This window comes from Elgaria multicarinata, chromosome 5, assembly GCF_023053635.1.
Source record: "Elgaria multicarinata webbii isolate HBS135686 ecotype San Diego chromosome 5, rElgMul1.1.pri, whole genome shotgun sequence".
NCBI lineage: Eukaryota > Metazoa > Chordata > Lepidosauria > Squamata > Anguidae > Elgaria > Elgaria multicarinata.
This window is the reverse complement of record NC_086175.1, coordinates 121,024,305-121,037,847: the sequence shown is the minus strand read 5'-3', so window position 1 is coordinate 121,037,847 and position 13,543 is coordinate 121,024,305. Positions and strand designations below refer to the sequence as shown.

Here is a 13,543-nt window from a genome sequence, read left to right as displayed (position 1 = left end):
CAAAATGGGTGGGACTAATGGGGGCAGGATATGAAAAATACCAGCATATTTGAGCTGAAAGCTGTTACTGCCAGCAGCCCCATTCAAAAGACACCTTAAACCATGGCTTTAACCATGGTGACTAAGGTGTCTTCTGAACATAGCTTGGCTTTCTGGCTTAACCACCATGGTTAAAGCAGTGGTTTAAGGTGTCTTCTGAACAGGGCCAGCAAGAGAGGCATTTCAACCTCTTAGAAGAGTTGGGTGAAAGGGCACAAAACTTGGGAACCCCTCCTCAAATGATCAGTGCTTGGAGAAAGGTGAGACCAGAGGAAGGGACGTGGCCATTTGATGAATGCTGGAGGGACAGACTAGGATCCCAGGAAGGCTGGATTTGACCCCTGGACCTGAGGTTCCCCACCCTTGATGTAAGAAGAGACCATTCATCAGTGGTAGAGGACATGTTCTGTATGCAGACAGCCTCAGGTTCCATTCCTGGCTTCTCCAGGATCAGGTAGGTTGGTGGTCTTCAAATGGTCCAGACCCAAGACCCACCTCAGACTCTGAACCTGCAATGTGGGACACACATTCACAATTACCCAACATGGCGGCAACAGCTTTGTTGCAACCCATTTGGACTGATTACGTGGCCCACTTTTGGATCGAGACCCACCAGTTGAAGACCACTGAGGTAGGTCACTGGAAAGTCCTCTCTGCCCTGGAGAACCACTGCCAGTCTTAAGCAGACAATACTGGGCTGCTGGATATGTTGCCTGACTTGTTGTAAGGCAGTTCCCGTGTTACTAAGACGGGTTCTTTAAGAAACACACCATCTAAAGAGCTGGGACCTGAGTCTTTTTGCAGCTGAAACGCTGCGTCCGGAATTGCAACTGACACCTTCCCGTGGAATTACGCCTTTCTTGGACTTTGTCCACACGGAGGATTTTGGCACTCCGACGAAGCGATTTGCATGTGCTGGCACGACAGCAGACTCCGCGAGCAGGAATGCTGCACCTGTGTAAACTGTCGATGGATACCAGAGACTTCCAAATTATGAAATTTGCAATGTGTGAGAAGGTATTTATTCTTGCCTTTGATCCTGGCTCCCGAGGTTCTATCATCCTTTGATGGCCGTCACCCAGCAACCCCCCTCTCTCCCTCTTTGCTTTCTCAGTGCTGGAAGAAGTAGAATCAAAGACCCCAATGCACCCAGCTCTACACGCTACACGGGTCCTGCAGTAATGTGCCAATCATGGAGCATATTTGTATGGAGAGCGGGTGGACGGTGCTTCCTGGACCGGGCTCCTTTGTGGGTGGCAACTCCACAGTGCACACCATGGGCCACCCTTTTACCTTCCCACTGTGATCCCAGTCTGAACAGACAGCCATAAAAACATTAATTCTCTCTCTCTCTGTCTCTGTGTGGATATATATGTAATTCCTCAAAACACTTTGCCTAGACCAGCCTTTCCCCAACCAGGTGTCCTCCAGGGGTTTGGGACTGCAACTCAATCATCCCCAGCCTCTGCCAGATCATCCCCAGCCTCTCCCAGGCTCATGGGAGTTGTAATCCAAAGGCCATCCTGGATTATCTCAGTAATCTTGTCAACAGTCCTGAATGACCAGTCAGGAGGGATGATTATCCTCATATTAAAGGTGAGAGGATGAGGAAGAGGGATAATAATAATATTACCCATCTCTCCTTCTGGATTGAGGCAGGGTACAACACAAATACAAACACCATAAAATACATATAACTAATTAAAACATAAGCTTATGTCCACCAGAAAGAGCATCTGTTTTGTATGTAGATGGGCCCAGGTTAGATCACCATCATCTCCAGGTAAAAGGAGATCAGGATTGGTCACCAGGGTTCCACTGGAGAACCCAAGAACCACTGTCAGTCAGAACAGAGGTGAGGAACCTCAGGCCTGGGGGCCACATTTAGCTCACTTGGGGTTACCCATCTGGCCTCAGAGGGACACTCCTGCTTTTCCAAGCTACACCCCTTCCTTCTGAATGCCAGCCATTTGGTGGTTTCTCAGCTTCTGCACAAAGTGTAGCCAGGTGTCCTCTTTTACAGAGGACAGTCCTCCACTTGAAGGGCTGTCCCGTCCAATTCTAGTTTAGTGATCAAAGAACAATAAGCACTTCTGCCCATCAAGAGTTAGCACCTGGACAGGAGGCTGAACAGGCAGGTTACAAGCCGCCCGTTCCTGGTCTTCCACACCATGGTGAGATGACTGTATTTCTATTGAAATGATAATAATTATTTCTAAATTTGCATCTATACATAAATCAGCAGTGTATAATGACAGCGTTGCACTATAATACAGCCTCTAGATGGCGCTGTAAAATGAAACTAAATAGAACATTGCCAAGAAGAAGTTTTTGATTCAAATCATGTTTCTGCCATGTAAAGGAGCTCCTCGTAATCTGGCAAAGAAACCAGAAGCAGAAAGCCCCGGTAAGGATGCAGAATTTCAGCCTGGTGTGGTGAAGTCCTAAGTGTGGTCGCACCATAAATTTGTATAAAGGCATTACGCTATTGGCAGTTTTATTTTCAATTCATTTCCTAATGTACCCAACGACTGAGGGAAGTATATAATTTTTGCCATTTTTGCCCTCCTTGTTGCCTGGTTCATGTTTTCCATTTTTAAAAAGAATCAAGATGTCTTGTCATTCATTTGTGACGTGTTGTTATTTGAAAAGTTCTCGAAAGTGCATGCAACGTGCCCGATGGTGATAGGAAAACACATTTAAGGTCAGTTTCAAAACACTGGAAACCTCAAGTATTTTCCCCCTCCCTTTCCTTCTAAGAAACATCTGTTCAGCTCAACCATATTAAGCAACATTACTCATTTGGTGTACTTGCTTAGTGAGCTGAATAATCTATCTCCTACACAATTACACAGAGCTATGCACAACTGAATTTCAATTGAAATTAGTGGGGCAGACCTCCTTTTAAAAGAATTTATTTCATTTAATGGCAGATACATCTGGAGAAACATGAGTAGGATCAAGCTATTAATCTTCCACCTGCCCTTCCACATCTGCAATACGGGGGAAATAATATTGGCTTACCTTACAAGTTTGTTGCAAGGATTGCTGAGATAATGTATGTGGAATTGCTTTGAACACCTGAAACACTATCAATAAATACCAAGAATTATTATTATACTGTCTCAGGCACACAACTTTTTCCTTCCTGTTTACGCTTCCTATTGAGCAAATACTGATGATTTTTTTAAAAAAGGAACAGTCCTGCAACTGCCTGGCAAATAAGTCAATACAACTTGGTAGACATCAAGCCTTTTAACTAGCTTGCCCATGTCCACACACAACGACGTCAGTTATTTGTGACCTCAGAATTGGGTGGGATGGGGTAATGCATTGGAACCCATATCATTGCAGGTCCAGATCCAAAGACCCAGGGAACTGCATTCCAAATTAACCTCTGTGCACAGTCGTCCCAGTAGAGTAAAATAAGAACATTAGAAGTGCCATCCTGGATCAGACCAAGGGTCCATCTAGTTCAGCACGCTGTTCACACAGTAGCCAACCAGCCATCGGCCAGGGATGAAGAAGCAGGACATGGTGCAACAGCACCCTCCCACCCATGTTCCCCAGCAACTGGGGCACACAGGCTTATTGCCTCGAATACTGGAGATAGCACACAACCATCAAGGCTAGTAGCCATGGATAGCCTTTGCCTCCAGGAATTTATCCAACCCCCTTTTGAAGCCATCCAGATTGGTGGCCATCACTACATCTTGTGGTAGTGAGTTCCATCATTTAACTCTGTGCTGTGTGAAGAAGTACTTCCTTTTATTTGTCCTGGGTCTCCCACCAATCAGTTTCATGGGATGACCCCGGGTTCTAGTACTTTAAAGGAGGGAGAAAAATGTCTCCCTATCCACATTCTCCAAACCATGCATATTCAAGTTGTGAGCAAAGGAACTTTTGTGTAGAAAGCAATGAACTCTTCTCCTATTTCGAGAAAGGGGAACTGTTATTTCGAAGGTAGATGTTTTTTGTTTTAAGAACACCACAACCGAAGGACACCTGCCTTCAGCATCTTTGGGACCCTGTGACCCCAGAGTTCTGCTCAATACAACATCTGTGCATAGATCTTACACTCGGAAAACTTTAAGTGCTAAGTAAGCACTTTATTTCTCTTCTCTTCCTCCCGCTCCCCCTCCATCTTTATAAAGTGCAGTACAACTAGGCTAACTAGCAGAATATGTTTAACCTATATCTTGCTGTCATAGGAACAGAGTGGAAGAATTTATATACAAGACCATGCTCTAATTCAAGGGTAGCAACATACCTCCTGCAGGCTGCATGCAGTCCCTGCCACCCCACATCCTACCCCCCAATTAATAATAATAATTTTTTAAACAAGATCGTGCTCTGTAGTGTCTACAAAGCACTAAGAGCCTTTCTGCATGAGGCGTTTATTGTGTGCTCGTGATTCCTCACTTGTAGCTTGCAGGTGCATTACATAACATCCTCATCCTCCAGGGCCTCTCCCATACTTTGCAACCATTATAGCGTTTCCCCCCCCCCCCCCCCGTAACGAGGAAAGTCTGGTATTACTGGGAATGATGGCATGAAACCCTTGCTATAACACAGCGCCACCTACTGGTTGTGCAATGAAACATATAGAAAGGCAGAAAATGAAAAATCCCAGGAAAGAAAGCATGTAAAGAGACCAATCTTAATCGCATAAAAGAATCCAGAAACAGAAGCCTTGGTAAATGGCGGGTTAAAAGCCTCAAATATAAAGCTAAAAGGGCCACATTTAGCTTGCAAAGATGCTAAATTTAACCCTTTTAGTGCCACCAAGTGCTACAGTTTGCTGCCAAATTTTGAAAAAAATTAAAAAAGATATAGTGTAGGCATTGTAGGGGATGCCTGTCCCATGGACCTTACGCAGCTGCCCCACTCTAATTTGACTTTGGTCGTGCCAGGATCCAAGCTCTCCAGCCACCCTCTGGAAAACCTTCCCTCCTGCGGTTCGGGAGGCAGAAAGCAACATCTTTTAAACGCCTCTTGAAGACACACCCTTTAACACAGGCTTTCCCTGTGTTTTTTTTAACGTAGCTGGTTTATTTTATTTATTGCATTTTTATACTGCCCAATAGCTGAAGCTCTCCGGGCAGTTTACAAAAATTAAAACCATCGAACCCATTCAAAATATAAAACAAGCAATGTAAAAGCATAATATAGAATACAATACGAAAACACAGCGAGGATAAAATCAAGCAGCAATGCAGAAATTAATACAGATTTAAAATACAAATTTTAAACAGCAAAGTTAAAATTAATTTGAGAAAATAAAAAAGGTCTACCCCTGGCGTCTGAAAGAGCATAGTATAGGTGCCAGGCGAACCTCCTTAGAGAGCTCATTCCACAGCCGGAGTGCCACAGCAGAGGAGGCCCTCCTCCTGGTAGCCACCTGCCTCACTTCCTTTTATATTACATTTTTATCTTTTTAATGATTTAAATTTATACTTGTTATATTTTAGGTTTTTTGATTGTGCGCTGCCCAGAGAGCTTCGGCTGATGGGCAGGATAAAAATGTAATAAATAAATATAAATAAAATAAATAAATGATCATCCCAGAAATCTAAATCCTGCTGGTCTTGCCCTCCATATCACCCACCAGCAGATAGAACCCCAATTTCGCACCCTCCTTCTTCTTCTTATTATTATTATTTATTTATTTATTAAACTTATATACCGCTCCCATAGCCAGAGCTCTCTGGGCGGTTTACAGAAATTCTAAAATTGAGGTAAAAACAAGTATACAAAATTTAAAACTCTAAAACACAGAACATACACACATAAAGCATTAAAAACCGATTAAAAACTAAACATGTGGGTAATTAGGATGTGCCGCCATATGCCTGAGTAAAGAGGAAAGTCTTAACCTGGCGCCGGAAAGATAGTAGCGTTGGTGCCAGGCGAGCCTCGTCAGGGAGATCATTCCACAGTCTGGGGGCCACCACCGAAAAGGCCCTATCCCTTGTTGCCACACTCCGAGCCTCTCTCGGAGTAGGCACCCGGAGGAGGACCTTAGATGTTGAACGTAGCGACCGGGTATATTCACCCTCCTGATATTTCGAATGACAATTTCCCGGATCCCCGACCATTGGCCAAGCTGGCTGGAGCTGATGAGAATTGGTCAAAACATCCAGAGGCACCAGGGTTTGAAAGACGGCACTCGGTGTTCACTGACCAAAAGGAAAATCCAAACCAATGCTCCACGCGCCTGCCTTTGCCGACTTGCAACCCCAATGTATCACGGCAGGGCGGCGCTTAACGAGAGCTTCCCCCTGGCATACTTAAAAGCACATGGCATAGCTTCAAGCCCAGGAGCTGGCAATTCTAGGAATTCAGGTGTGGCATGATCCACACAACACTTTGCATATGCGATCGCCGATCGCCTGTGCTCATCTGAAACGCAGCAAGAGCTACATAGGCACTAAGGGCGCAACCCCGTGCATGCTCAGACAGAAAAAAAGTCCTACGACTCCCAGCATTCCCCAGCCAGGATGTTTAGACAGAAAAAAAGTCCTATCATGCTGGGAGTTGTAGGACTTTTTTTCTGTCCAAACATGCATATGGTTGCTCTCTAAGCAGCACATCCACCATGATCGCCACGTGCCAGAGCAGTAATCTGATTCTACCCTTTGGCCCACACATACTGCATCAGTGGCTCTTCCCAAAACCACAGCCGAGAAAACACGTCCCGTCTCCTTATCAGGAGTCAGCAGCCAGGAAGCAATGCTAAAACACCCGGCCATGTTAGATAACGGCACAGGGAAGACCATTACTGGGAGTGGCGGGCATTTTTGCTCTTTTACATTGTTGTAGGCCGCCTGGATGGCTTCTCGGCAGGTAAGGCAGTACCGAAAGGATGAATATGAGGAACAGATGTCGCGATACACATTTGGATGGGCCAACCGCAAAAGGAAAAAAGCTGAGAAAGAAGGCTCTTGTCTTAAAAATGTATAAATAAATAAATAAATAAATAAATGGTCGGCTAGGTCTTTGAATAAAGTTGTTGAAGTGGAGGGAGTACAGCAGGTGGACCGTTTTGCAAACACTACAAATCGTCTCAACTAGCTTGACTCGCGCAAACCATCTTTTTTCCGCAGTATCATACTTTTCTGGCTTTTCTGCGGGCGCCCAGAGAAGCCAGGCATGAGGTTGACCGTGAGTTCCCCTCCCAGCCACTCTCCCTCACTTGTCTGCCCGGTGACCCACGAGACTTACCAGAGGCCCCTGCACACACTGGGGAGCGGTCCAGCCTCCTCTCTGGGCTACCCACACTCTCATGTGTTTATATATCCTGTGGCTTAGCAACACAAAGTTCTTCTTATAGCTCAGAACCTCCAGCGTATGAAGTTCTTCTCATAGCTCGGAACCTCCAGCGTATCACAGCTCAGAACCTCTGTGCCACACATTGCCTTAGCATTATAGAGAGAGAGAGAGATTCCTTTGTGGTATGAGGTGCTCCCCTGTAGCACATAACCCCACAAATTAAGACCTGTACTGTTAAAATGCTTCATTCCTCCAATAGCCATGCCAGGAGAAACTGTTTATGGCATACACATTTGGTGGCACCACATTGACAAACAGCAGATGCTGCAGTAACATCTATAGCACCTTTACAGAAAAGCGAAGTAGGCCATTACAATGAGAGACTAGACTAGCATCCCCCAACTTGTTATGCTCTAGATGTTTTGGACTCCCAACTTCCATCAACTGCTGGAATGGGCTGGCTGGGGCTGACAGCAGTTGTAGTCCAAAACATCTTGGTCAACCCCCCCACCCACTACAATAGACCATAGTCCTTGAAGAACAACTTACAGCCTTTTCAGTCGCCTGCACCCCATGGTTCTTTGCCACGTTCAACCGCTGTCATTTGTGCTTACTCACAGCCCAGGTCCCACACTATCTAACTACACTCTTAAGGCTCATTGGTACCTCTTAAATAAAAACATAGGCCATAGCTAGACCTAAGGTTTGTCCCTGGATCGTCCAGGGGTCAAACCTGTTCATCTAGGTGACACACAGGGGATCCAGTGCTCAGGCAGGGGCGAACCCTGGATGATCCCAGGATAAACCTTAGGTCTAGGTGTGGCCATAGTCTCCACATCTTCAACAGACTTCATCCATCTCATGTTTTTCCAACTACTGACCATTTACAGCAACGATGAGAAATTTCTGGTCTACAACGTTGGACTACAACGTTCTTCATTGGTGGGGAATGACGATGCTGATTTTGACTGATGGGAGTTGGAGTACACCATCTTGAAGGCCATTGGCTTCCCACCCTTGATTTATAGATTCTCACTCTTTTTCTTTGGGTTCCTCAGCCCCTTGCCTTCAACAGCTCGCATGGCAAGCCGAAATTCAACAGGTGCAGTCCCCCTAGCAGGAAGAAGCTAGAATATCAACTAACCTTGTGAAATCAGACTGAGAAGGCCATCCAATTGGGTTTCCAAACGCAGCCAGGCAGATAACACGGAGAAGACTACAAATAAATTGAATTTGATAGAAGGCAAGCTAATGAACCTCTTGCTTCCAGGACAGAACTGTGCCATGTCCCAAATTGTGCTCGCTTAAAACTTACCCTCCACGCACCCAGAGTTTCCCTTGATCTTTCAGGCCTATGTCCAGGATGGAGTGCCTGGGACCAGCAAAGAACTGTCCGGCACCTCAAGCATTTACCAATTCATTGCAAACGGAATATGACACACTGCATGAGGTTATCAGAGGCATACTGCTCCTGAATATGGAGGTTCCACTGAATGGTTCATAGCCACTGGTAGGCCTATCCACCACAAGTTTGTTTGTTCCTCTTTTAAAAAGCCATCTAAGTTAGCGGCCTTCGCCACAATAAGATAATGATCTCTACTTGCTGAATTGTGCAAGCGTTAGGCACAGATTTTTGTCACAAACCATGAAAAGCCATTTTACTTCCTTATTTAATTTTTTTTTGGTTCCCTGCATCCAGCTCTCTGATTTCATTTACTTCAACATAGTTTTATGGCTCACAGACCTAAATCCAACCCCTTGGTATAGGGTAGAATGATAGTTTTTCTAATACTAGTCCTGCTCCTATTCTTTGAAAGCAGCCAGACATGTAGAAACTTACAGGGAAAAACCATATGTGTCTACTTAGAAGTAAGTCCCACTGAGTTCATTGGGGCTTACTCCTGTGTAAGAGGATATAGGATCACAAACATCCCATCAGGCAGTGGGAGAAAGAGAGGTCAACCGAGAGACCAGCAGCTCCTCTCTTTGAATATTTCATCCCAGTTGGTCATTATGAACCTTGTAAGGAGGAACTAGTGCCCAAGTTTGCTTTTCTCCTCATCCCTCCCCATCCCTTTTCCTTTCATGTTATGTCTCTTTAGCTGGTAAGCTTGTGAGCAAGGACTGTCTTGCTTTTTTTTTTAGTGCTACATAAGCCACCTTGAAAGCCCTTTTTGTCAGAAGAGTAGATCAAAATTCTTTAAATGAACCACCAATGAGGTCAGAAGGAACTGAAATGCAGAAAATACAGGCAGTGATAATTAAGTTAAAGCGGGCTTTCACAGACACAGACATCCTTGCTAATTGACAACTTAGTGTGATAAAAAGCCATTGTCCTTATTCAAACTGCAGGAGATGGGAGGTGAACTTCTTGAAATAAATGAATGAATGAATACATAAATAAATAAATAAATAAGGCTCACTCTCCATTGTTCTTCCCTTCCTGTGCCTGCCTCCCCCCCCCCTCCCTATCATGCCAAATTTAAGATTGGGAGATTGGAATGTCCCTGGTGGCAGGGACCTGTCCTCAGACCCACACCAGGCAGATTGATGGTGCTGTCTAAGTAAGAGATAACAATGTATGTGAAACACTTGGAAATGTGCCATACAAGTGCTATGCCTCATCCATTAGTATTAGCATTTCTGTATGTCCAGCTGCTGCTAAAAGCGCAAGAAAGGAGCTAGTAAATAAATAAATAAATAAATAGGCAATACTAGGTGGGATTAAAACAAACAAACAAACCCATACACAGAGACAACATTCTCGCATCAGTCCAAGCCTTCCCTCGGTTACTTCTGTTCAAGCAGGAAAGCTTCCCTTTTAAGCAAAAAGGCTAAAGACAAACGTCTTTATTTTCTCATGATGAGAAGAAGAAATGAATGAAACTCACTGCGATGAGAGCCGGGTTCCTCTGCTCCCCTCCAGCCGCGGAGCTCTGCTGTTCTCCGTTGATCCCATTTCTGCCACCAGCAGTGCCGTTGCTGATCAGTTGCTGGTGATAGTAGTCCGCCGGAGGGGGCGCTGCAGCGTTGGCCGCAGGAGCCGAGCCGCTGCCACTGCCGGCCGCGGCTGCCGCCGCCGCCGCGGCTGCCGCGGCTGCCGCCTTGCCGTGCTTGCTGCCCTTCCGCGCCGCCTGGCCATGCTGCACGAGGTTGAGCAGTTGCAAGGTGCTCTCCCGCTCCCGGTCCGAGCTCTCAGCCCGGCCCCGCTCGTAGCGCCCCTCACAGCTGAGATGGTGCTGGCGGCAAATGGCAATGCGCGCTCGCAAGCGCTCCACGATGGCGCTGTGCACCCGCGGTGCCGCCACCGAGCCGCCTCCTCCCAGGAGACCCGGGGCTTGCGGAGGAGCCGTGTCCCCCATCTCCTCTGCCCCAGCCGCTGCTGTTGCTGCTGCTGCTGCTCCTCCTCCCTCTCGCCGCCAGAGATTTTGCAAAGTGGTGATCGAGCTCCCACTCACTGCCACATGGGTGCTCTGGATCCGGATCTGGTCGTCTTTCCTTCGCCGGGCAACCCCAAAACAGCCCCTTCTTCCCACCCACACCCACAATGAAGGACTGCACTCACTTGACAGACGGAGAGGTGGGGTTTTTGGACCGATTTAGGGCAAGGGTCAAAAGGGACCCACCACCACCACCACCACCACCACCCCCTTCGAGAAAGGTTTGCTAGCGAACCCGCGCAGGAGACCTCAGGAGGCGGAAAGGAAACTGACCAGCATCCATTAGAAATTTGCTGGCAGCAGGCATTGAGGAAAGCGGTGCAATTGATGGAGGGTGTTTTGATGGAAATCCACCCCCACCCCCACCTCAAATTAATGGGTCTTTAAAATGATTGTTATTGCAAGTGTTTAAATCAATACTTAAAAAAAAGATAAAAAATATTCAATCGCAGGTTATCCAAAAAGTTGAGACTTTTTTTTAAAAAAAAAAAAGGGGGGGAGGGAGTTTAATGGGCGAAGGATTAAAACGGGATTCGTGTCGACTTGAGGTGCAGTTAGGAAGGCTGGGGAAAATTTGGTTTGGGGGGGAGGCACAGAAAGGCAGCCGCGTTTCAATGAGAAAAGCCCCGTGCGTAGAAAAAAAAAAAAGAAGAAGAAGAAGAAGAGAGAGAGAGCCAGAATAGATGGATAACACGAGGGTGGGGGGAAAAAGCTTTGAAAAAGTTGTTTGCAAGGCGAGTTATGCAAATCGGGGGGGGGTTGGCTGGGAAGGGAGAAATATTCCCAGGGAGTTTAAAAGACTTTTATTTCCCTCTCTCGCTTGTTCTCCTTTTAACCCGGCTTCGCACGAACTCCTGTTTCAAATCGTAGCTTCCTCTTAAAAAAAGAATTAAAAAAAGAATAATAATAATAATCCAAGCGGATCCTTACAGCTTCAAAGTGTCATGAAATTGGTCGTTCAGATCCTGCGGCTCTCCAGTGAATCCAAGCCCGTGGAGAGAGACAAAAAGAACAGGAAAAAAAAAAAAAAACACGATTTTTTAAAAAAAAAAAGGGGGGGGGGGGGAAAGGGACTTCTTCCCAGGCTATATGCAAAAGCAAGCTTCAGTCGCGATGCAAAAAAAAAAAAAAAAGCCCCGTTCAACACCCTTGTGTTACTCGTACACCGAGAATCGCGCGCGGTGTGTTGGTCAGAAGGAGAGGAAAGAAAAATCAGAACTCGCAACTCTTGCCGAAAGCAATTCACAAACGATCTTGAAACTTACACGCGTCCAGCTCTCTGCCTCCAGACCAGTCCAATCCAGCGAAGCTCCTGTAAATCTTTGTAAATCCCATCCCTCTCCCAGACTGGAGATCTAGGAGTTTTTGGTGTGTGCGCGCGTGTGTGAGAGTTTGCAGGGCGCTATCTCCAACGCGGTTGACCCGTGGGGGTGGGGTGGGGGGGTCGCCTCCCCCTCCCCGGTTTCGAAACTTAAAAGTCGCCGGTCGTGCTTTCCCTTTTCGCTCGTCTGTGTTTAAGCCGCCAGTCTGCTACGCCTGCAGGGCGCTGGGCTCCCAGATACACAAGATTTCATTGTGCTCGCATAGAAACGCAAGGACGGCCGGCCAGCCAGCCAGCCGCGACCATGAGACTGAGCGGCGGAGCCCCAGCGGAAGGCTGGCAGGGCCGCGCGGAAAAGGCACCGGGCTTGAAAGGAGGGGGCGCGGAGCCCCCTAGCGCCCGGGCGCCTTCGTTGCACAGAGCTGGCGCGTCGCAATTAAATAATGCAATCGAGCCTTTAATTGAAGGGCCATTTCCCACGTTACATTTCCCGGAGGGGGGGGGGGGGTAACCATTGCTGGCCTTTTGCAGCCAAAACAAGAGTCCTGTAGCACCTTAACGACATAACAAATCAAATTGATTCTGATATGCATTTTTCTGGACTAGGACCTACTGCATCAGATGACTGGATTAGCTTCTCATGGAAGTGTGCTACAATCCATAAAGGCATATTCAAGTATAAATTTCTTACTGGGCCTGTTCAGATGGCACATTAGGCCACTAAACTCTTTTGTAACCAATGGTGCATTTTGGTTATTTAGCCACAGTGGTTAGGAATGGTTCACATGACATGCTAAGCCATAATGTTTAGCTGAAAATGCTTAATAACTGTGGGTTGGTGTGTTGTCTGAACAGGGTCACTTTATAAATGTCTCATACACCATGGTACTCTGTCGTTGTCCCAAGTTACAGTCTGTCTTGCCCTCGCAGGTCTGGTATAAGGATATGTGTATTTCATAACGTGGCAAGCTGTGTCAGTGTAAATTAAAGCAAACAGATCAGGAAGCAGACATGGGCCTTTGGGAGCTGTGCACTCAGGGACCAGGTCAGACAGCTTCTACAAAGCACATGGACCATGTATGTAGCATGTCATCCGATATAGGCACACACAAGGCTCATCTACACCAAGCAGCCTATAGCACTACAAAAGTGGTGTGAAAGTGGTATATAAAAGGCAGGAGCCACACTACTGCTCTATAGTGGTATTGAAGTGCACTGACAACTGTTGGGACCCATTGACACATACCATATACTACTTTCATAGTGTAAATGTGTCATGGGCCCCAAAAGTTGTCAGTGCACTTCAGTAGCACTATAAAGCAGTAGTGTAGATCCTGCAGTGCACTTCAATACTGCTATAAAGCAAGCGTGGCTCCTGGCTTTTATATACAGCTTTCATAGTGGAATATCCTGCTTGGTGTAGATGAGCTCATAGTAACTCAGTATCTCTCGGGGAGGAAGCTACAATGCG

General features: G+C 46.4%; 1 protein-coding gene across 1 annotated transcript in view; it reads right to left on the bottom strand.

Annotated features, from left to right (window-relative positions):
- MAML2 (mastermind like transcriptional coactivator 2) overlaps nt 1–10,673 on the bottom strand; it is a 181,751-nt gene extending 171,078 nt beyond the window's left edge. Inside the window, exon 1 of the mRNA XM_063127739.1 lies at nt 10,203–10,673. Within this exon, the coding sequence (XP_062983809.1) occupies nt 10,203–10,673 (471 nt within the window). The remainder of the gene's footprint in view (nt 1–10,202) is intronic.
- Between the last annotated feature and the right edge of the window lie 2,870 nt (nt 10,674–13,543).